General features: G+C 41.2%; 2 protein-coding genes across 6 annotated transcripts; both read left to right on the top strand.

The window, feature by feature from the left end:
- Positions 1-6: 6 nt before the first annotated feature.
- LOC141001142 (uncharacterized) lies at positions 7-7,082 on the top strand. Its single transcript, XM_073472123.1, has 19 exons — positions 7-55; positions 1,195-1,287; positions 1,369-1,483; positions 1,579-1,753; positions 1,864-1,975; positions 2,381-2,487; positions 2,839-2,965; positions 3,061-3,181; positions 3,278-3,363; positions 3,530-3,666; positions 3,750-3,809; positions 3,896-3,959; positions 4,058-4,152; positions 4,256-4,384; positions 5,548-5,662; positions 5,750-5,887; positions 6,054-6,220; positions 6,299-6,381; positions 6,570-7,082. The coding sequence occupies exons 2-19, from the start codon at positions 1,209-1,211 to the stop codon at positions 6,763-6,765; spliced, it is 2,106 nt and encodes a 701-aa protein (XP_073328224.1). The 5' UTR covers positions 7-55; positions 1,195-1,208; the 3' UTR covers positions 6,766-7,082.
- Positions 7,083-7,748: 666 nt separating this feature from the next.
- Positions 7,749-18,520, top strand: cnot4a (CCR4-NOT transcription complex, subunit 4a). Of its 5 annotated transcripts, none has more exons than XM_073471887.1 (13): positions 7,749-7,973; positions 9,749-9,931; positions 10,175-10,372; positions 10,677-10,763; positions 11,032-11,133; positions 11,385-11,510; positions 11,639-11,763; positions 11,872-12,078; positions 12,702-12,759; positions 12,848-13,103; positions 14,087-14,593; positions 14,861-15,094; positions 16,532-18,520. In XM_073471887.1, the coding sequence occupies exons 2-13, from the start codon at positions 9,758-9,760 to the stop codon at positions 16,858-16,860; spliced, it is 2,403 nt and encodes an 800-aa protein (XP_073327988.1). In that variant the 5' UTR covers positions 7,749-7,973; positions 9,749-9,757; the 3' UTR covers positions 16,861-18,520. The 5 variants fall into 5 exon arrangements, with proteins under 5 accessions (XP_073327988.1, XP_073327986.1, XP_073327985.1 ...); XM_073471885.1 differs by having other exon boundaries at positions 9,728-9,931; XM_073471884.1 differs by having other exon boundaries at positions 9,709-9,931.
- Positions 18,521-20,560: the final 2,040 nt, after the last annotated feature.

Raw genomic sequence — 20,560 nt, 5'->3', positions numbered from 1 at the left:
GTCAAAGTTCAGCCCTCTGGGCAAAGTTTCAAGCAATTGTGTTGCACTGGAGAAGGTAAGAAGCAACCCTTTTCATAGAACTTTCTGTTTTTGTTTAAAGAGCTGATTGGGTGTACTTTTAATTATTACCTTTAATCAATTACTTTTCGTTTAACTTTTTGCTATGTTCTTCTGAAAGCAAGGAAGTTTTAACAGGAAGTAGTCAATATTTCTACCACAGGTAAATGGCCTCCCTCTGACTCCATAGCACTTATTTTTCTAGAAAGGAGTTCATGTAGATAACTTCTTTAGACTGATGGCTTACAGTTGTAGTTTCTGTTTGTTGATGTGCCTCTGATCCACTCAGAGTCATTGATGAAATATTAGATTAAAGACAGTGTTTTCAAACAACTTTTGGTACATAAGTAGAGTGAAGTAAGAAAACAGATAAGAATACAGACCCCAGCTCTGGAATGTGGGTCTCAGTTTCTAAGAGTGGCCCCAAAAAGGGGGGAGGGCAGTGGGAATTTGTCCCAACTAACTGGAGCAAAGAAAATCCTCACAATGGCTGAATTGGACTTGTGCCTTGCAGTGACAGAGAACACACTGCAGGGTTTGATGTAACTGGGGAGCCTGTTTGATTTTTTGTACTTCAAGAGCTGAGGTAATGTTGTTCATTGTTTTGATTTTGACAGGCACGTCATGTGTGACTTGTGACAGTTTGTTTGCAAAGATTGGTCAACAGAAAATGTAACTTAGATGCACCATATATCATTAAATGCCCATGAAAGAGTCTGCAGGAGGTAATTCAGGAATAAAATCCTTCCTATAGTCGCTTTAGTGCGTTGTTGTTTGAGATTGTTGTAATTTCATGTTTTAGGACTGTAATTTTTTAATTTATGTTGGAAAGGAGCTGTGTAAATGGAGTTATTTTTCCTCTTTAAGTATTTGACCGTTGTCAACCAATTAGAAAGTAAATGTTCATGCCTCTCGATGCCCAGTCCCTCTCTTAAACTTTTAATCTTGCTTGTCCATCAAAGTCAAACATCATATCAGTACCTCCAGTGCCTTCTGAGGGGGAGGAGCACTGGAGGGGAGACCATAACCTTTGGTAGATCAATCTGCAAGCCTGAGGCTGCAACAGTGAAAGAAACCTTCAGGTACCACGTGACACAGTTTTTCACATTTAAATTAAAAACTCTTTATATTTTCTAGGTGTTCTGAAAAGAATGGGCATGCTGAGGAGAGCCTCTACACTTATCCTGAGACGAGGAATCACAACTTATCAGAGCAGACTGTGCAAAAATGGTAAATAAATACATCCGCTCATTATATCTCACAGTTTAATAATAATAATGGTGATTTATGAAGTGTGAACTCTTTTCTCAGACAGCCACTTCAGAGTTCATCCATCTGTATCACAGGCACTGGCGGAAAACAAACCAGTGGTCGCGCTGGAGAGTACTATCATCACACATGGCATGCCCTATCCACACAACCTGAGGTGCCTCTTGTAACCTTCAAATGTCAAAAAACTCTCATAGCAGCAGCTCATTAGTTGTTTGAACCGTTGGTAACTGAGTTAATGCTTTAACTCAGCACTGCAAAGGAGGTGGAGGCCATCGTGAGGGCTGAAGGAGCCACCCCAGCCTCGGTTGGAGTGATTGAGGGTGAAGTCCATGTCGGTCTGTCGTCAGAGGAGCTTGACCACCTCGCCCGCTGCAAGAACTCCCTGAAGGTGTCCCGTCGTGATCTGCCCTATGTCATTAGCAAAGTGAGACCGCAACACACTCGCAACACACGGCTTAAAATAATCTCGTTCACTTTGGTGGCCTTGTCATTCATGGCAGAATTTGAATGCTGTCCTCTATGGTTTTCTCCTAGGGGCTCTCTGGAGGAACGACAGTGTCAGCCACGATGATAGCAGCACATCGAGCTGGCATCTCTGTGTTTGTCACAGGGGGGATAGGAGGAGTTCACAGAGACGGAGAGAACAGTAAGCAGACTGGCATCTTGGTGGAAAAAAACTCATCTTACTTTTACACATACTGACACTAACTTATCATCCTTAACAAACCATGAAAACAGACCCTGACTGGATGGTTTTGACCCACTTTCACATGGAGACCGAACAATCCTGTAATCAGGTGTTTGACCATCCTTTATGAAAGGAACGGAAATGATGCCTGAAGAATTCTCCTTCAGATCAAGTCGAGAAAAAATGTTAGATGCTCCAAGTGCTGTATGATCCAGAGGTCATATAAAGGCCAGCTCACCTGGTGAGGTGATAGTGTGCCATGTATAAGAACACCAAAACTGTCTTGACAGTAATTATCTTGCCATGTTAAGAGAAATACATTTGTATCATGTTAACAAATGAACACCATGATTCTTTCTCCAGCTTTGGACATCAGTGCAGACCTGACGGAGCTTGGCAGGACTCCGATTGCAGTGGTGTCTGCTGGTGTGAAGTCTATTCTGGACATCGGACGCACCCTCGAGTTCCTTGTAAGAATATTGAGATCATTTTACTGAGTCATGTTGTCATTTCACACTGTAAAAAAACTCTAAATTTGCTCTACAGCGTTACTCTAAAGCGTTAAGTGTACAGATGTTGCCTGTATTTTTTAAATACACAACGATTTCCATAAAACTACAAAAATAGACTGAACTGAATTCACATGACTAATGTAAAATAACGTGAAAAATCTGCTTTTTGTTATTTTACAGTATGTTTTTGGAACCTCCAGCTACTGTTTTCTGGGTTGTTTTTTTATAGCGTATACCATGACGCAAAAGAAGTAGATGGATGATTGGCACAGCTGTGTTTAAAGGAAACTGTTATGTATTTATCATCAGGAGACGCAGGGAGTCTGTGTAGCCACTTACGGGGCGTTGAGGACTTTCCCCGCCTTCTTCTCTCCACAAAGCGGATTCACATCTCCGTATCAAGTCTGCAACCCAGAGGAGGCTGCAAAACTCATTGGTATATCAGCATTTTTTATTCTCAACATCGATAGTTCCTTTGACCTTTAACTCACTGAGGTCATGAATGCAGATCTGTTATTTTGCATCGTTCAGCAAGCACTCTGTCACTGGGTCTCCAAAGTGGTGTCCTGTTAGCGGTGCCCATCCCAGAGGAGCAGGCAGCCACCGGCCAGCAGATAGAGGAAGCCATTCAGACTGCAGTAACAGAGGCAAGGTACACAAAGTCTCTGTGGCTTGTAAACAAGTCTGAATCAAATAGACTGTTGATCTTAGCTGATTAATTTCTGTTCACTTTCTTTGATTCACGCAGTGCTAAAGGTATAACGGGAAGAGATGTGACGCCATTTATCCTTCAAAAGGTCAACGATCTGACTAAAGGAAAGTCCCTTGAGGCCAGTATCCTGCCGACAGTCTGAATCAGAGAACATGACCATATAAAACTCTTTGAAACAAAAAAAGCACTGAGAATATTAATAACTTTGTTGTTTCATAGGCCAGACAATGTTACAGTGCAAGTTGCTTCTATTCCAAGTATAATGTCCTTAACATGTCATGCTCTTAGACATTGCTCTGATTCATAACAATGCTAAAGTTGGCAGTCAGATCGCCTGTGCACTGTCAAAACAACTGAATGAGAGAAATTTAAAGGGCAAGACTCATCGTCATGGAAAACAGTCCTCAGACTCCGACTCAGATGTTGTGAGTATAAACACACATGACGGACCAAATGTATCAGTCAAATATTGACACAGTACACTACCCACAATGCAGTTCTTTTACAGGTTGTCATAGGAGGAATAAATGTTGATTTTATTGCTAAAGGAAAGACGAAAGCACTTCAGGTAATTTATAACACTGTTTATCCACACTACTCCAGATCATGTAAGGTCATATTATGAACGTTATAATGACTCTTTGCCTCTTTCAGTTTGGACAGACAAATCCAGGAAGTGTCTGTCAGTCATTTGGTGGTGTAGGTCGGAACATCGCCGGTGTGTTTTTATCTGATTATTCTCATGCACATGTTTTAATCTGCAGTTTAAATCTGATGGTCTCACACTCACTTCCTCTTCTTCCGCTGTCTTTCAAGACTCAATGAGTCGATTAGGCCAACGACCTCTGTTTATCTCAGCTACTGGAGCTGATTCACACAGTGATGCAGTGTTTAACCATTGTAAACATATGGTATGTCAACTTCAACAGTAATGTATTATTAAGACTGATTATAATCCACTTAACTTGAATATGTAAATTAAAGTTCTTGACTTTTTTTTCTTATTTCTGTCAGAACACAAATGGTGTTGCCAGGCTAGAAGAGCAAAGCACGGCTACTTACTGTGTAGTCATCGATGAGAGTGGAGAGATGAGTCTTGGACTGGGAGATATGGACATTCATCAGCAAATCACAGAGCAATATGTAAGTTCTGCTCGCAAAATAATTTATTTTTAGCATGCCTAACCCGGGGTTGTGTTCCAATACCTTTTTCAGAACCATAAGTCACGTTTCCACGGCAGAAAGTTTCCCCAGGGACGAGAAACCATTGGAGGAACTCAGTAACGTGCCATCGCAGGGAGCGGGGTCTAAATTAATGCAGTTTCAGACAATGTTGGAGGTCAGAATTTCCTAGTCGTAACGTCCAATATCCATCTTCGGTTCCCACTTGCAGAATGCCAAAAGTGGACAAAAAACTTCACTGACCGTAACAAAATGAAGTCTCTTTGGCAAGTGTACACATAATTGCACACTCAGCAGTGCAGCCTCCTTGTATTATTAATGAAACAGAGGAGAAAAAAAATACACAAGGTAAAAAAAAGGACTTTAAGCTTCGAAACATATCTAAACATATAATTTATTCACCTAATACAAATACTGTTGTCGACACATACACCCTACCCCCCTTCCCATGGGTGCTGCCATTGTTGTGTGATGTCAGACTCCCTCATATAAATCTGGGTCGTTGGATGTGGCCCCAGTTTACAAGTAGGAATTCTGACTTTGGGTGGCGTGCCATTGTACATTTTCAAGTTCTGAGGCGTTTGGAAAGTAGTGTAAGTTCTGGGTACGTTATTTTAAAAAGTCACTTTTCAAGTGATGCAATCATACAGGAGCCTTAGGGGTAGGTCTACTACTGAATGTTTCTTATTGGTCAAGTACTCGCAGCATTTTATATCAGCTACCGTTTTTTAAAATCTTCAGCCACAAAACAGTTAGATTAAGTGCTGATATCCACCATTCTCATGCTGGAATGGACAGAAAATGACATGTTCACAATTCAGAAGACAAGGACTGGCGCATGCATACATTGCAAATTATATATGTTTATGCTCATATGTCACATAATCATGTAATATGTCATGGTGATAGGTTTGTTTTACTGTTTCTGACATTTTATAGAACAGAAACAACAAATCAAGTGTTTAACAGCAGATTCATTGATAATCAGAATTACTGTTAGTCGCAGCCCTAGTTTGTTTTATGACTTGTTTTGTTTGTGACGCACCTTTTGTTTTGAAAGGTGCAACAGAAATAATATTTGCGTAGTTCACTTCTTTACTCTCTCTTTGAATGTCTTTTTAAAGGTGTCACAGTTTGAGAAGCAGCTGTCATCAGCCACTCTTGTGTGTCTCGATGGAAACATCCCCGTCTCCACCATCGATTATGTTTGCTCCATTGCCTCTAAACACAACACCAATGGTAAACACACTGAGATGGTCGGTAAATGATAAGGAATGATTGTGAACTGAAGCTCTGTTGATTTAATACGATCAATGTGTGTCACAGTTTGGTATGAGCCCACAGATTCAGAAAAGGCTCGCAAGCCTTTCCTGTCAGATTCCTGGAAGTCTCTGTCCTATTCATCCCCAAACCTGACAGAGCTGTGCACCATGAACAAAACACTTGGTTTACCAACACCTGAAGGTAAACTCTATTCCTTAAGGAGTATTTGATGGTTTAGTTGTGGATTTATTTCTCTATTTTCTCAAACACATAATCAGAGTTGAAGTTGTGACAGTTAGTGTTCATGTGAAAAATGCAAGTAGTGTGATAGCAGCTGAGGATGTGGTTTTGTCTTGTGGGGTGTCAGTGCTGCCGAGCTCTCTCGACGAAGTACTGAGTGTTGCAGTGACTCTCTCACGCCCCCTTCTGGAGCATCTTCACTGTGTGGTGGTGACTCTGGGAGCTAATGGACTGTTGGTGTGCGGGGAGCATGATGCAGGCTCGGTCAACCTGCAGCCAAGAAAACAGAAGAGGGTAAGAGCAGCTTATTTTAAACTTTAATGATGATTATTGTTATGACAGTGAAAGTGAACTTGTTTTCTGTGTTTGCAGAAGAGGCAGCTTTGTGCTCTGCACTACCCAGCGCTGACAGTGACAGCAGAGGAGACAGTGAATGTGTCAGGAGCAGGAGATAGGTGCCAAAAATTTACTCGACCTACTTCCTCCTCCCCATGCTGCTTTCCAAACTTTCGCTGCTTTAGTTTCACTCGCTTTTTAATTTCCCGTGACCTCTTTATCTTCCTGTCCCTGTCATACTTTCTCTTACTCACTAAATTATGCCTAAACATTTCAGCAAAGATGCTCATTCCTGCTCTGTCTGCAGTCTTGCAGGTGCCTTAATGGCTGGGATTCTCCAGCAGAGAGACACAGACAGCTGTGTTCGGATGGGGATCCTGGCTGCACGGCTGTCTCTGGTGTCACCGCACCCCATCGCCCCCACGCTCACCTTAGACTGTGTGGACCCCAACAAAGTCAAGGCTCAGGACTGGCCCAAACCCAGCTTCATGTGGATAAATTAAAAATATTTTCAATTTTGAAACATTACTTGAGGAATGTGTGAAGATTAGGTCTAATATGCATTGGCTCGTTTAATATATTTCTCAGTATTTTGTCATTTTTGGCCTTAAAATGTGTGTTTGGATTCTTTCGAAACCTGCATGTAACATCATGGCTGAGTAAACACAAAAACCTTTGAATATACAAATTGTATTTGATAATTTATATTGTTCTATAATAATTGATATCTTGTAAAAATAACAAAAAACACTGACTTAAACTTTGCTCGAGTTCAAAATTACAAGTCTGTATGAATAAAATTTGAAACATTTTAACAAGGTACTCTGGTGTTTTGATTTCTCATTATAAAGACAGGTACATATTTAACACCATTGGTGGACGAAGAACTCAGTTCCTTTTTTTCCATAAGAAATACTCAATCAGAAGGAAGTTCACGATGGAAGTTCTATTTAAGAAATTAAATATAACATAATTGTCATTAAAAGCAAAACTAACTACTTTGCGGACTATTATTGCATTAATATGTAAGCACCATTTTAATGTATGTTTAATAAAGTGTGAATTTTAACTACTTCTTATAATGTATAATATTAAAGTTTATCTTGTAACAATTAGACATATTTTATAATCTTATTTTATATATTTTTAATGCAAAATCAATCTACAAATGAATAATTATAGCTTTTAATAAATATATTGGAATAAAGAAAGCACAGTATTTCCCTTTGAAATGCCGTGGAGTTGAAGTATAAAGTGATATAAATCGTAATACTTAAGTAAAGTACAAGTACTTCACAAAAGTACTGAGGAATTGTATATTTTGGTATTTCGTGTTATTATAAATGCCACATTCTACATGTTTCCGCCCCTGTACTCCCTGGTCAATATCTTGTAATCGAAGACTCCATTACCCACAAGGCATCTGTCCATCTGCGCACACTCAGTGGCACTGAACACTTGCCCCACTCCCTCCTCCCTACTTTAATGCTAGCTAAGATGGTGGTTAGAGCGTAAATTGTCTCTACAATACCAAGAAAAGAAAGGGGCAGAACATCTTTATCGCCTTCTAATAACAACAGAACAACACAGCTACGGTTATCGTATGTGACCGTGGGTAGAAATTTGGACATTTCAGATATATTGGCTCGCAGTCCCCGCCCAATTTGGTGTGACTCCCTTGGAGTGGAATCCTAAGCTAAATACGGACAGGGTAAGTAACGCTAACGGTAGTCAAGTTGCTAGCTGGGCTAGCCAGCTCCCTTTCTCCCTCAACAAATAAAGGACAGCTGTGTCTGTTACGACTTAACAGACTGACAGTAGACTATTCACGCGCTTATAAGACCTCCGTCCAGGTAATCTTGATGTCGTCAGAGCAATGTCAGTTGTTTATAGTGCCAAAAACTTGCTTCCAGTTCAGCGTTAGCTTGTGTAGGCCGCGTCGTAAGCTTGGCTCCAAAACCCCGTACATTTTGATGATAATGTAGCATGCTAGCTATGCCGATGCTAGCGGTTAGCAAAAGGCAAGCTGTCAGTTATATGTAGGCGAAAGCGTACCGTTATGCCATACGTTTTTATAGACATTTCGCGTTAATATCAAGTTAATATTGACCTCTGCGTGTTTTGGTTTTGTGATTTGCTTTACAAATGCTCGTGGATATTTGCTATTAGTCAGACCGGCTTCTTTCAACAATTCGCGGCTAATGTTAGCTTAGCCTAACGTTAGTCAAATAACATCTGTCATAATGTACGATCCAGGAGACAGATCAGCTAAAGTTACCAGCCTGGCTAACTAGGTTTTCTGACTCCATACACGATTTTATCAATCAGCTGATATCTGCGGGCGAAGCAGCTAAACCCTGACGATCCTGTACGTGGTCATTTATTAGCAAAAGCTGCCAAGTATGTGAAATATTGGCATTTATCAGTTATCGTGTATTTCAGCTGTACGCTGTCATGTTTTACCAATCTGGGTTTGTCATTGAGTTAGTCTGCTGGCAGCGGTGTTGTCACGTAGAGCCCAGGCTGGTGATGAACTGTTAGCAGACGTCTCATCTGTAAATAAACGCAGTTTGTTGCGTTTCTCTTTAACGTCCATCGTGACGTTGTGGCTATTTATTGTCAACCTTTGAAATATACCACAACATCCGCATTATCATTTCAACGTGATGGCTGCTGTTTCTGGCTTGTTTGTCGTTTTATAAGTCACACCTATATACAACTAATGCAGTTAAATTCAAAGTCCTGCCATAACTCAAACCTTTGTGGGGTAAAAATGTTCAGTGTTTATTTAAACTGATTTAGAGAAGTGTTGATTCAGCTTTATGATGTTTTTTGGAGGCTGTCACAATTTCCCAAAGCCCAAGTGACTGCTTCAGATTGCTTGTTCTGTACTACCAACAATTAGTAATTCAAAGATATTCATGGAGGACTATCAAAATCACAAAATGGTCACATTTGAGAAGGTTGAACCCATTGCATTTTTGACACTTTTGTTTTCAAATGACTACCTATCCATTATCAATTGACAAATAGTTTCAGCTCTGAAATGTGCTGAGCAGTTTACGTCATTTAATGTGCCATCGATGTTATGGACAAAACATCTCTGCGTACAGCACAATGCAATTCAGCAGCACCCAAAATGACCGTAAAGTTTATTCCAACTCCTCTCTAAAAAGTTTAATCAAAACCGAGTCTTATATCCGTTATTGAAGTAAGATGTATTGCTTTAGAGCTGGACCTAATAAACTGGCAACTGATTGTCGTGTTTCCTTTGCTGCTGAATATGTCGAACATATATTTGGTGTGTGCTCAGTCTGATATTGTGACCTTGGTGGTTATAAAGTCTGTTTTAAAGCCTGTACCATCCCATCAGTAACAAGTTTAGTAGATATTTTCAATTATGTTATGATGTAGTTCTTCTATTTAGCATTTGTGTGTTTTCTTAGCCTTGTGATCTGTGACCAGCTTCAGCACTCACCCTCGCAGTGCCATAGGATGTCCCACAGCCCTGAAATGAAGGACGACCCCATGGAGTGCCCTCTGTGCATGGAGCCGCTGGAGATTGATGACGTCAACTTCTTCCCCTGCACCTGCGGCTATCAGATCTGCCGCTTCTGTTGGCACCGCATCCGCACAGACGAGAACGGCCTCTGCCCCGCCTGCAGAAAGGTGACGAGATGACAACGATAACAGAGAAACTCATTATAACTCTCAACTGAGAGGAAATGTTTGGGAAAATGGAGATGATGATGATGTTAAGCTTGCAAATGTGAATAGGGAGAGGCAAAGTAACTTGTTCATTAGTACATCATTTATAATTTACATCCTTAGCCTTTCGAAATCCACAAAATTTAAACGTGAGTATTTTTTCAAACCTCAGTTTGTATCTAAATTGTTTGTGTTTCTGTGTAGCCGTATCCAGAGGACCCAGCTGTATACAAGCCTCTGTCACAGGAGGAGATCCAAAGGATAAAGAACGAGAAGAAGCAGAAACAGAACGAGAAGAAGCAGAAGGTGACAGAAAACCGCAAGCACCTGGCCAGTGTCAGAGTGGTCCAGAGAAACCTGGTGTTTGTGGTGGGGCTCTCGCAGCGACTCGCCGACCCGGAGGTGAGTACAGCCTCACTCACCAAAAACCTCAATGACTTATGCTACCTGTGACATTGAAGTGTTGGTATTTTAGCTCAACGTGAATAAGGCTTTGACAAACTGAAGTCATTAGCTGCTAGATAGCTGCTAGATTTATCTTGGGACTTTTCTGATGACTACAGATTGAGATTAAAAGGTCTCTCAGTGAAATGTCCCTTTGAAGCCACAATAGTTGAGTTTGTGTTGAATTTTGTGTGTGAAAGAGTTCACATCAGACCTAAAACTTTTTGCTAAGTGATAGGTATTTTCTGCTTTGTGCCCACAGGTCCTAAAACGACCAGAGTATTTTGGGAGGTTTGGGAAAATCCATAAAGTGGTCATCAACAATAGCACATCTTATGCAGGTTCACAGGTGAGAGTTTGCATCAAATGACAGGATGCTGTTAAACATTAACAAATCTTTTTCTAATAGAATAACAATTTGTCTTTTACAAATACCATGGTTTGTGTGGTTAGTTAATAATTGTAATTATAAAGTAACAAGAAAGTTATCTGATTAAACATGTAAGTTCTTGCAAGCAATTGTTCCTTGTTGCAGCCATAGGAAGACACTGTAAACGGATTAAATGGCTACAGTAGGTCTGTTTGACTTGTATGTTTGCTTAATTTTATTTGTCCAGGGGCCTAGTGCCAGCGCTTATGTCACTTACATCCGCTCTGAAGATGCTTTAAGAGCAATACAGTGTGTGAACAATGTGGTTGTTGATGGCAGAACACTCAAGGTGAGAAATTAACCTCAATAATTTAGCTCATCTTGTGTAGAAATATTTTAAGCTAATCTTGTATGTTGTATTAGCATTAAAGCCCTGTGATAACTTTTTCTATTTTCTCCTCAATGTATAACATAAAAATCTTTAGAATAAACAGCCTGTGATGTTAACTACTAGGATTAAGCCAAAAGTCTTTAGCTTCATATTGTATTTACAAATTTTCTCGTATCATTTCTCAGAGGTTCTGTCTTTCTCTGTTACAGGCTTCTTTAGGCACAACAAAGTACTGCAGTTACTTCCTTAAAAGTATGCAGTGTCCCAAACCTGATTGTATGTATCTACATGAGCTGGGAGATGAAGCGGCTAGCTTTACTAAAGAGGAGATGCAGGTAAAATAGTTTCTTTCTCTGAAACCTGAACTAATTTTTGCTTTTTGCTGTGTGTGTTGATTGTGGTTTATCATTTGTTTATTAATAAAAGGGTTAAAGCTGACTCATGCCATGTCATTTGTTTGTAGGCGGGGAAACATCAAGAGTACGAGCAGAAACTCCTCCAAGACCTCTATAAAATTAACCCTAGCTTTCTACAACCTCCAGCATGTGGAACAGAGAAGTCAAAGAGTAAATCCAACTCCACACAGAGGTTGGTGGTTTATTTATTTTCTTGGATGTTCTTCCTCTTATTACTTCCACACTGCAAGTTTATGATTATTACCGTGCTAAGCTTCATATTTCTCCTGCTTTGTAACAGATCCAACAGTAGCAATGGTAAAGATGGCTGGCCTACGCTGTCAGGACACAACAAACTGGCCAACGGGCTTTCAGAGGACCGCAAGTCTCCTCCGTTGCTAGACTATCTAGATCAAGAAGTAATTGCTTCAGATGGGCTAGAAACAGAGCTGGGTCCTGGCCAACGTACTGCCCTGTCTCCCTTCTCCTCTAACTGTGACAGTAGCAGGTAATTTAGACTCCTCCTTTATAAAAGTATCAGTGTATCTTTAAAAGATGTCTATGTACTGTGTTGCAGAGATATCTACTGAAGTTAGCATGCTAACCAGCTAGCCCAGGCCCGCCCTGTCTTGTAATAGTCAGTAGTCAGAGAGGCCTGGGGTTTTGTTAGCATAATAAAAGAACAAAATAAACTCATTCAAAACGAAATACTCTTACTTCCAGTTTCCTTACTAAATAGAAAACCGTACAGCTTCTGACTTCAGGTTTCTCTCTTTTATCAAACTAAGACGAGCTTAATTGCATTGTTAACTCATCGTAAAAAACTTGATATACATTTTAAAAAACTCCAAGACAGACTTGGCCCTGCCACCAGTGGTGACTCCCCCTGTGAGCCAAGGTCCCAGTCTAGGTGAACCATGAGCTAATAAGCTAATGTTAGCTAACTATAGCCAAGGGTAGCTAGAAAAGAGCAGCGGTTGTCAGTTACTGTGATGATACGCTGCCCCCTATGCTTTTGGAGCTACCATGGCCATATTCTATAAGTTATACCTTATAAAGATAATCATTGTATTTGTTTTTCAAGTATTTTTTGTTTGTTTTTATACAAATTTGTCATTTTTCTACGTACAGTCCCAGTGACAAACCTCCAGAGTCGATCGGAATGGTAAATGGCGAGACTTTACAACAGGTAAAAACACCTAAACTCTCTTTTTTATGAATGTGAATCAAATCTGAGGACAATCTAACAAGCATTTCTCTCCCCTCTGTTTGTCCAGATACCCACCAGTGACTCCCCCTCTCCTCCCCCGGGTTTAACCAAGCCCAGTCTGGTGGTGCCCATCAGCGTGTCAGACCTCACGGCCCGTTCACCCTTTGAGGGCGCGGCAGCTGAGTCCCAGTCGCTCTTTTCAGACAACAGTAACTTCAGACATCCTAACCCACTCCCCGCTGGCCTGCCCCCCTTCCCCAGCTCCCCCCGCGGCAGTTCTGACTGGCCCATGACCCCCGAACCACAGAGCCTCTTCACATCAGGTACGATGGAGATTAAATTAAACATTTTGTGTGTCTCAAGTGCCTGATTGGTCGAGCCATTTGTCTAGTTTTCAAATAATGTGTTGACCTGCAGCTGCTTTATTATCTCTGTTTTAATCCTGTGGTCATTAGTGTTGTATAGAATAACAAATTGTAACAGCGGTGTCTTATTAATTAAGGCATTTTCTGCTGTTGCTGGCATTGTGAATCGTCCTGAATAAAAACTGTTTGTTAGAGACTTGGTCCAAATTTAGTGAGAGTCTTTTCGTAATAAACAATCAGGATAACGGCATTCATTGAAAAAAGAATAATAATCTTGAAGAGACAGTTTGAGTGTTCATTTAAATCAATAATTTAATGAATGTAATACTTTCTTCTGAAAGTCTTTTCTTAAGATTACAATGGGGTCATTCCATACCAACTCACCTAGGTGCTCCCAGTTAATGTTACGGATTTCCTTTAAAAAATGAATGTGAAAACTTACAAAGGATCAGGAAAATTAGGAAATTTAGCTCAGAGGGACAAACTACAAAAATTAATAACTTAAAAAGTATTTATAGACAGCACAGGATTTTGTTTTTACATTTTAAAAAAAATCTATGACATGAACTAGGAAAAGTTCTGAATTCAACCAATAAAAACAATCAACCAATAAAAGCAAAGGAAATACAAGTAAAACCCACCAAATTAGATAAACGAACACTAGAGAATGAAAGTTATGAGGAGAAAATTTTACATTTCTGAAAGTATAACAGTTTGAAACACCTTGAGTATTTACAGACACTTTCACATAAAAGAATGCTTCAAGAAGGGATTGAAGAGAGGCAACAGCCTGTCAGATCCATAGTTTTTTTTAGGCTCCAACTGTGAGGCTTTTTGTCAGCGACCAATCAACTTAGTCAAAGAAATCCTATGGCTTGACGACTAAGAATTCCTCACATCAAGGACAGATCCAGTAACTCGTCTCTCTTCTTTCCTCACAGACACAATACCAGTGTCCTCTTCCACAGACTGGCAGGCGGCCTTTGGCTTCGGCTCATCCAGCAAACAGCAGGACGACGATCTGGGCTTCGATCCTTTCGACGTCACCCGCAAGGCCTTGGCAGACCTGATAGAGAAGGAGCTGTCGGTGCAGGATCAGAGCCCCTTGTCCCCAGGGCCCTTCTCCCAGGGGAGCAGCCATGGTCCCAGCCTGCTGCCCCCCAACCCTAATCCCAGCAGCTCCCACCACTTCCCCAGCGGCCTGCCACGCCTCCCCCAGCTCCACCACAGAGCCATCTACAGCTCCTTCAGTTTCCCCGGCAGTCAGAACAGCCAGGCCAGTCAGCAGCAGCAGCAGCCAGCCGCCAGACACCCCTGGATGGGCGTCCCCACACGAAATAACCTCACACACTTGAACCACTCAGCCAGTGCTGCCTCACACAGTAATTTCCTGGACCTGAATCTGCCACCTCAGCACAACACAGGGCTGGGAGGGATCCCCATCTCAGGTACCAGTCACCTGGGTCACTGTGGCACCTCTCTGTGTCCTGTGGAAGCAGTGCATGTTAAAACAGAGATCAGATGTGTTGCATAATGGTGTTATTTAATATCACAACACATGTACACTCCCACGTGACACTGTGATACTTGTTTTGATTAGCGTTTATTGACCTTACAGAGGAAACACTTGTAGATGCAGTTCTGCTGATGGCCACTAGTCTGTGATCAAAACACTGGAGGAACTGACATGTCTGTTTTCCTCTCCTCTCCTGCAGAAAACAGTGGCTCTATAGATGGCTTAAATGTGAAAGAGTGGCAGGACGGCCTCAGAGCTCTCCTGCCAAACATCAATATCAACTTCGGGGGCCTCCCAAACTCCTCTTCCTCTTCCTCCTCCTCATCCTCCAACAGTGTTAACCACATTGGTGGGCCAGCGGGGCCAGCAGGAATCTCACACAGCTTGAGCTGGGACGGCACAGCCAGTTGGATGGACCCTGCTATCATCACAGGTTAGAAATATATACAATTATTTATCAGTTAGTGTGGTGATCAGCAGAACATCAGTTAGTTAACATCAGCAGGTATTTATCAAGCAATGAGAAACATTCGCTGGTTCCATCTACTGTTTCATACCATCGTACGTTGAATTACAGCTGTATCCATCTTTTTTTTTTTGTTTTTGATTAACTTGCTGCTTATTTTCTCGATTAATCGCTTGGTCTATAAAACTCGTAAGAGAATAGTGAACAAGAATTCCTAAAGCCCCTCAAAGTCCAGTCCGAATAGTTTACTTTGGATGTTCAGTAAACTGTAATGTAAGACAAAAGAAAAACAGCAAATTCTCAGTTTGGAGAAGGTGAACCTTTCAAATGTCATCACTATCAAACTAATCAACTAATCCCTCCATCTCTAAGCTGAATTTTGTGTTAGTATTGGCAAAATAATTGTTATCTGCTGCTTTATTTATGTGACAAAACTGCTCAGGTATTCATCAAGCAGGATATTGGGAAGGTCATATAGGAGGTGTTGTGGACAAAATACCAGAAACTTAAAGCTTATGATACAGTCATCTTTGGAATAATAATAATTTTTGATACTCTTCTTAATTTTGCGGTTTCTGCAAATAATGCACCTGCAATTCAAGCAGCAGTCAATGTTCATCACTGTTAAAAGGCCGCAGACTGCAGCTAATTCCAATATCGGTTATTTTCTTAATATTCTATATTCTACAACATAGGACAGAAAACCAGAAAGGTTTTTACTTTTGAAAGGAGGGGTTTTTACTTAGTTTTCTGTCTTTTGACTAATTGATTAATCATTTCAGCTTTAGAGTCAGTTATGTGAATTGTTTTGAATAAACTCACACCCAGTAACGTTAAGTACAATGAGTCCAGATTGTATCAACTAAACTAAACAAAGTTATCTTCACATTATTTGTATTTACTGCATTGTCTTATGTGCAGGGTACATACTGTAAATCCTTGAAAGTGCTTAAATTCTAGTGTGGTGTTTTCAAGGATTAAAAGTGATTGGATTTTGGATAAAGTGCTTGAAACTACTTGAAATTGTAACAGCATTATTTTCAAAATAAATAGCTTTATATCGGCCCAGCCAGGGGACACATTTTGAAACATGTAAACGTGTGTTTTTCCTTTTTAATATGTCATTCTTCTGTAGAATGCGATCACAGATCATAATTTTGGTTGTTTAACGCACAATCTGATTTTATGTGATGAAGTGAAATAATTATTTAGTGTGTATTTATGTTCTGTGTGTAAATATGTAATTTACCACAGCAGTAAAGTGCTAGAAAGCTTAATATGCTAATTAAAATGCTTGAAAAGAGCTTGAATTTGACTTTGAAAAAAATGTAGGAACCCTGCATTTGTCTCCCCCCTGTGTTTTTGTCATCACTCATCTATTCTGCCACCCCCTCCTCCTTGCAGGCATCCCGGCCTCAGCAGGAAACAGTTTAGACTGTCTCCAGGACGACAACCCACCACACTGGCTCAAGTCCCTGCAGGCGCTCACAGAGATGGACGGCCCGGCCGGCTCAGCGATGCCCACTCCCCAGCCCCTCCACACCGGCCTTCTCGACGCCCACCTCCCCCTCCACCACAGAGCCGCCGGCGGCTGGGCTCCCTACCTGCCCCCTCCCACAGCCAACCCCGCCAGCCAGTTCCACTCCCCTCCCCCCGGCTTCCAGACCGCCTTCAGACCCCCGGTACAGCCCGCCACAGAGCTGCTACAGAGTGCCGCTGTGGACCGCCACTGAACACAGACTACAGCAGACACCCATCCATTCCCCCACTACCACTTTATACCCACTCATCCTGTACCCCGCTCCCCCCTCCACCCCAACGCAATACACACCAATCTGCAGAGTATGAAAATTATTAACAAAGTAACAAACATGCTTTCTTCTTTTTCTCTTCCTCCTTCCTTTTTGTCTATTCCGAAGGCCAATTTGTTTTTGTTTTTGTTTGTGGTACAAGAGTTCTCATTACCCTTTGTCTGCTACCATCACCACTCCTTACATCTAGTTCTGGGCGTAACATTGGATTCATTGTGTAGCTCGCTGTTAACGGAGAGCACAAGAAACAGTTTAGCATCGAGCGCCCAGTGGTGACACAAGAGTTAACTCCACAAACTGGCGAAGAAACAAATTAGCTGAAGTGAGGTCTTTTTTTAAAAAGTAACTAATGATTAAGCATGAACAACATTTGTGTTTTTGAAAGTTGAAGTCATGATAATGTTTTGGAGGAATGAAGCAAGCTGTGAATCTGCTCTTGAAGCTTTGCCCCAAAGACCCTCATCTTCCCCACTTTAACAGGAGACTGTGAAACGGTTAAAACTTACAGCTGAAGTCGTGAATAAGGCGAGGTAAGAGAGAGAGAGAAAAGGGGTTGGTACTTAGCTTTTTTTTTTCTTGAGAGTGGTTTTTAAAAATTGTTAAAAAGAAGCTGAGATTTGGTTCGTAGAGAGTGAATGCAGATGACACAGGGGAGCTGAGGGCACAGGCTATGCATGGGCTCCCTGTTAGGTAGGGACACAGATGGCCTGCTTGAGAGGCCACTTGGCCCATATTCCCTTTAGTAGAGGGCTCCTGCTGGCCCTGTCCTGCTGGAGGGAAAATTTTGCTGAACCTCTGTATCAGAGGATAGAGCACTGCCTAACCGCAGGGAGCCAGGGCTTTGGGAGATCGTGGCACATATCCTGAGCACTAGGGTTAGACTCTTACTCACAGTACCACTGTGTGGTACCTACAGTAGCTAGCCCTAACATGGACAGCCACCAAGTAGATAGGACAATGACAAGGATGGGTGAGGAAATGTCAAAAATACTAATGAGGGTAGCAATACGGGGAAACAGGTCCCTTTGTGCGACCCTGGAGGGCTTAAACGAGGCCTTAAAAACGGACTGATGAGAGAAAGGAGCTCGAGTGATTGGAAGGGGAGTCGAGCGTCAGTGATTGCTGAAAAAATATGCAATATTGTATGTGACTTCAGCAACTGCATGTGAGTGTGTGTCACAAGGGAGGTGCTGACTAAACCAAGTACTGTAGTAGTGATTTAAGGAGCTCTCAGCCTTTAGGATTTGAGATCGACCTCTCCGACCACCGCCTTTTTTCTTTTTGAAGTCTTAATTCTGATCCGTGTTCGCTCTTCTCTCTCTCTCTCTCTCTCTTTCTCCCTCTCTAACCCCCCCACCCCGACCCATCCCCTCCCACCCCTCCTGCTGTTCCCTATTTAACAGTATTCACAAAAATGAACAAACTCATCCAGGAGAAACCAACACAGAGTCATTCAATGGGTTTTAACGTGATGTTGCGAGAAAAGAAAAGAAAAAAACAAAACAAAATTGAGGCGCTTAAAGGAAGTGAACTGTCCTCTGCAGGTCTGGAAAAATGAACCTTAAATAAAACTGAAAATTCAGAGCTGGTGTTTGTCTGCTGATTCATAATACGTGCACTTCAAGTAATCAACATCACACTGTGTCTAAGGAAGGTCACTTTAGCGTCACTCTTGTTTGTCATTCCTAAGTCTTCCACTAGGGGGCAGATCACTCTGTCAGTGATGAAGCTCTGCAGTCAAACTTCACTCGAGCACACAAGGTTACACAGAATGACTCTTGATACTACAGTTTTACACATACACCGTGTTTTAATCCCATTAATTAACAATTTCAACACTTTTAGGTATTTGTTAGGCTTATTAAATGAGTGAATGCAACTAAAATGCAGAAAATAATGAGGTGTCATCATTTTTCAGTGCTACACATTTGTCTTTTCAGTGTAGTAGCCCTGCTGGGAGCAGAGCATGCCTGCATATTGCAGCCCTTCAGTTTGCAGCTCTGCACTCTCCCCGGCCAATGCAGCAGTAGATACCTGCAGCAGAGACTTGTAAAAAAAAAAAAATCCACAGACGCGGGGAGGAGCACAGTCGATACTCTTACAGAGGCTTCACTATTTCTATAGTTAGATATCTGAATCAGGTGTCCTGTTTTGCCCTTTTCACATACTGTACTCTGTGTAGGACTGACAACAGACACGTGATTTTTCTTGGTCTTTGCAGTGTTGAGGAAGCCGATCCAAAGTTAGCCCGGACTCATTTTGGATTAATCTTATTTATTTGATTAAGTTATCATTTAGTCCAGGGGATTTTCAAAGTAAAAGGGCTTTGAGGGATAAGACAGGAAGTCAGTTAGCTGTGGGCCACATTTTGCCAAATTTGCACCACATAAATATGCCGAATTAGCTATCAGCAGTTCATATTTGCAGTGCAACCATTTATATATAAACAAATATCACTACTTTACTTTGATACTGACACTATAATGTAGTTATAAAGACATTTTATACTATAACTGTTTTTTACTACATTTAAGTTGATGTAGAACAAAAAACCCTGTACTTTCACCCATTATACTACATTATAGTGTGTTATAAACCATTTATTAGCTGTTTATATTCATCACATCATCACATTGGAGAAGCAAACAGAGAATTTTGGACATTTTTCTTTCTTTTTTTTCTTTTTTTTTTTCTTTTTGCCTGTTAAGTGACAGCAAACAATAATGCAATTATCAAAATAGTTGACAGTCTCTTCCCTGACGATCAACTGATGTGTTCATCGTTAATATCTTCAGCTCTTGTCCTGGCGTAGCCGGACATGTGGGTGAAACAGAGCTGGTCTCAGGCTCCAGGTGCTGAGCAGACACCAGCAGAGGAAGGTGAGTGTGTGAATAACGCAGGCAGGCAGCAGTTTCAGGGGCTGTGACAATGAGTCAGCAGCAGCACAGAGGGGGGGAAAGCTGTGCAGAGAGCGTTCCCGGACCAACACACACTCACGCAGACACACTGCACTGAAACATAATGGAGGTATCTTCGTGATGATGCATACCTGACATATTCAAGAATAGCATCTGTTTATTTTACACAGCTACAAGAAAATAACTCTTTTTTTTCTGCTCTGGTCGGAAAAGACTGGCTCAGAATTAGCCTAAAAGCATTTCGGACTTAATTATTAAGTGCTCTGTGACACACAGTGTTGCCTTAAATGAATGATTAGTTTATTGATTTGCTTGCTTTGCTGAAACTGCATATTCATGCTCATTATCATAAGGGTAAGGGAAGGACTTGGGAGTGAGGATGAATGATGAAGCAAAAGAGGTTCGAGGTTATTCATGATGAATCACCTTTTAGATGCATGTTATAAAGAATCTGGGGTCAAATAGCAGTAAATTATTCTTATTTTGAGCACCAGAATGGGATTTTAACAGTAATAGGAGCAAGTTTGACTTCAAATCCCTGTCTATAAATGTCTAAATGAAATATGCTGAGCATTAGCAAATAAATGTCTACAAACAGCTTTTTACTCAGGTGTTCAGGACAAGCAGAAAAAGCCCTGATTTTTCACTCCTCTTCTCCACAGAGCCGTCCTCTGCGGGGGTTCAGTCTGTTAAACTGCTGAAAT

This window comes from Pagrus major, chromosome 8 (genome assembly GCF_040436345.1).
Source record: "Pagrus major chromosome 8, Pma_NU_1.0".
NCBI classification, from domain to species: domain Eukaryota; kingdom Metazoa; phylum Chordata; class Actinopteri; order Spariformes; family Sparidae; genus Pagrus; species Pagrus major.
This window is presented reverse-complemented; position numbering and strand designations above follow the sequence as displayed.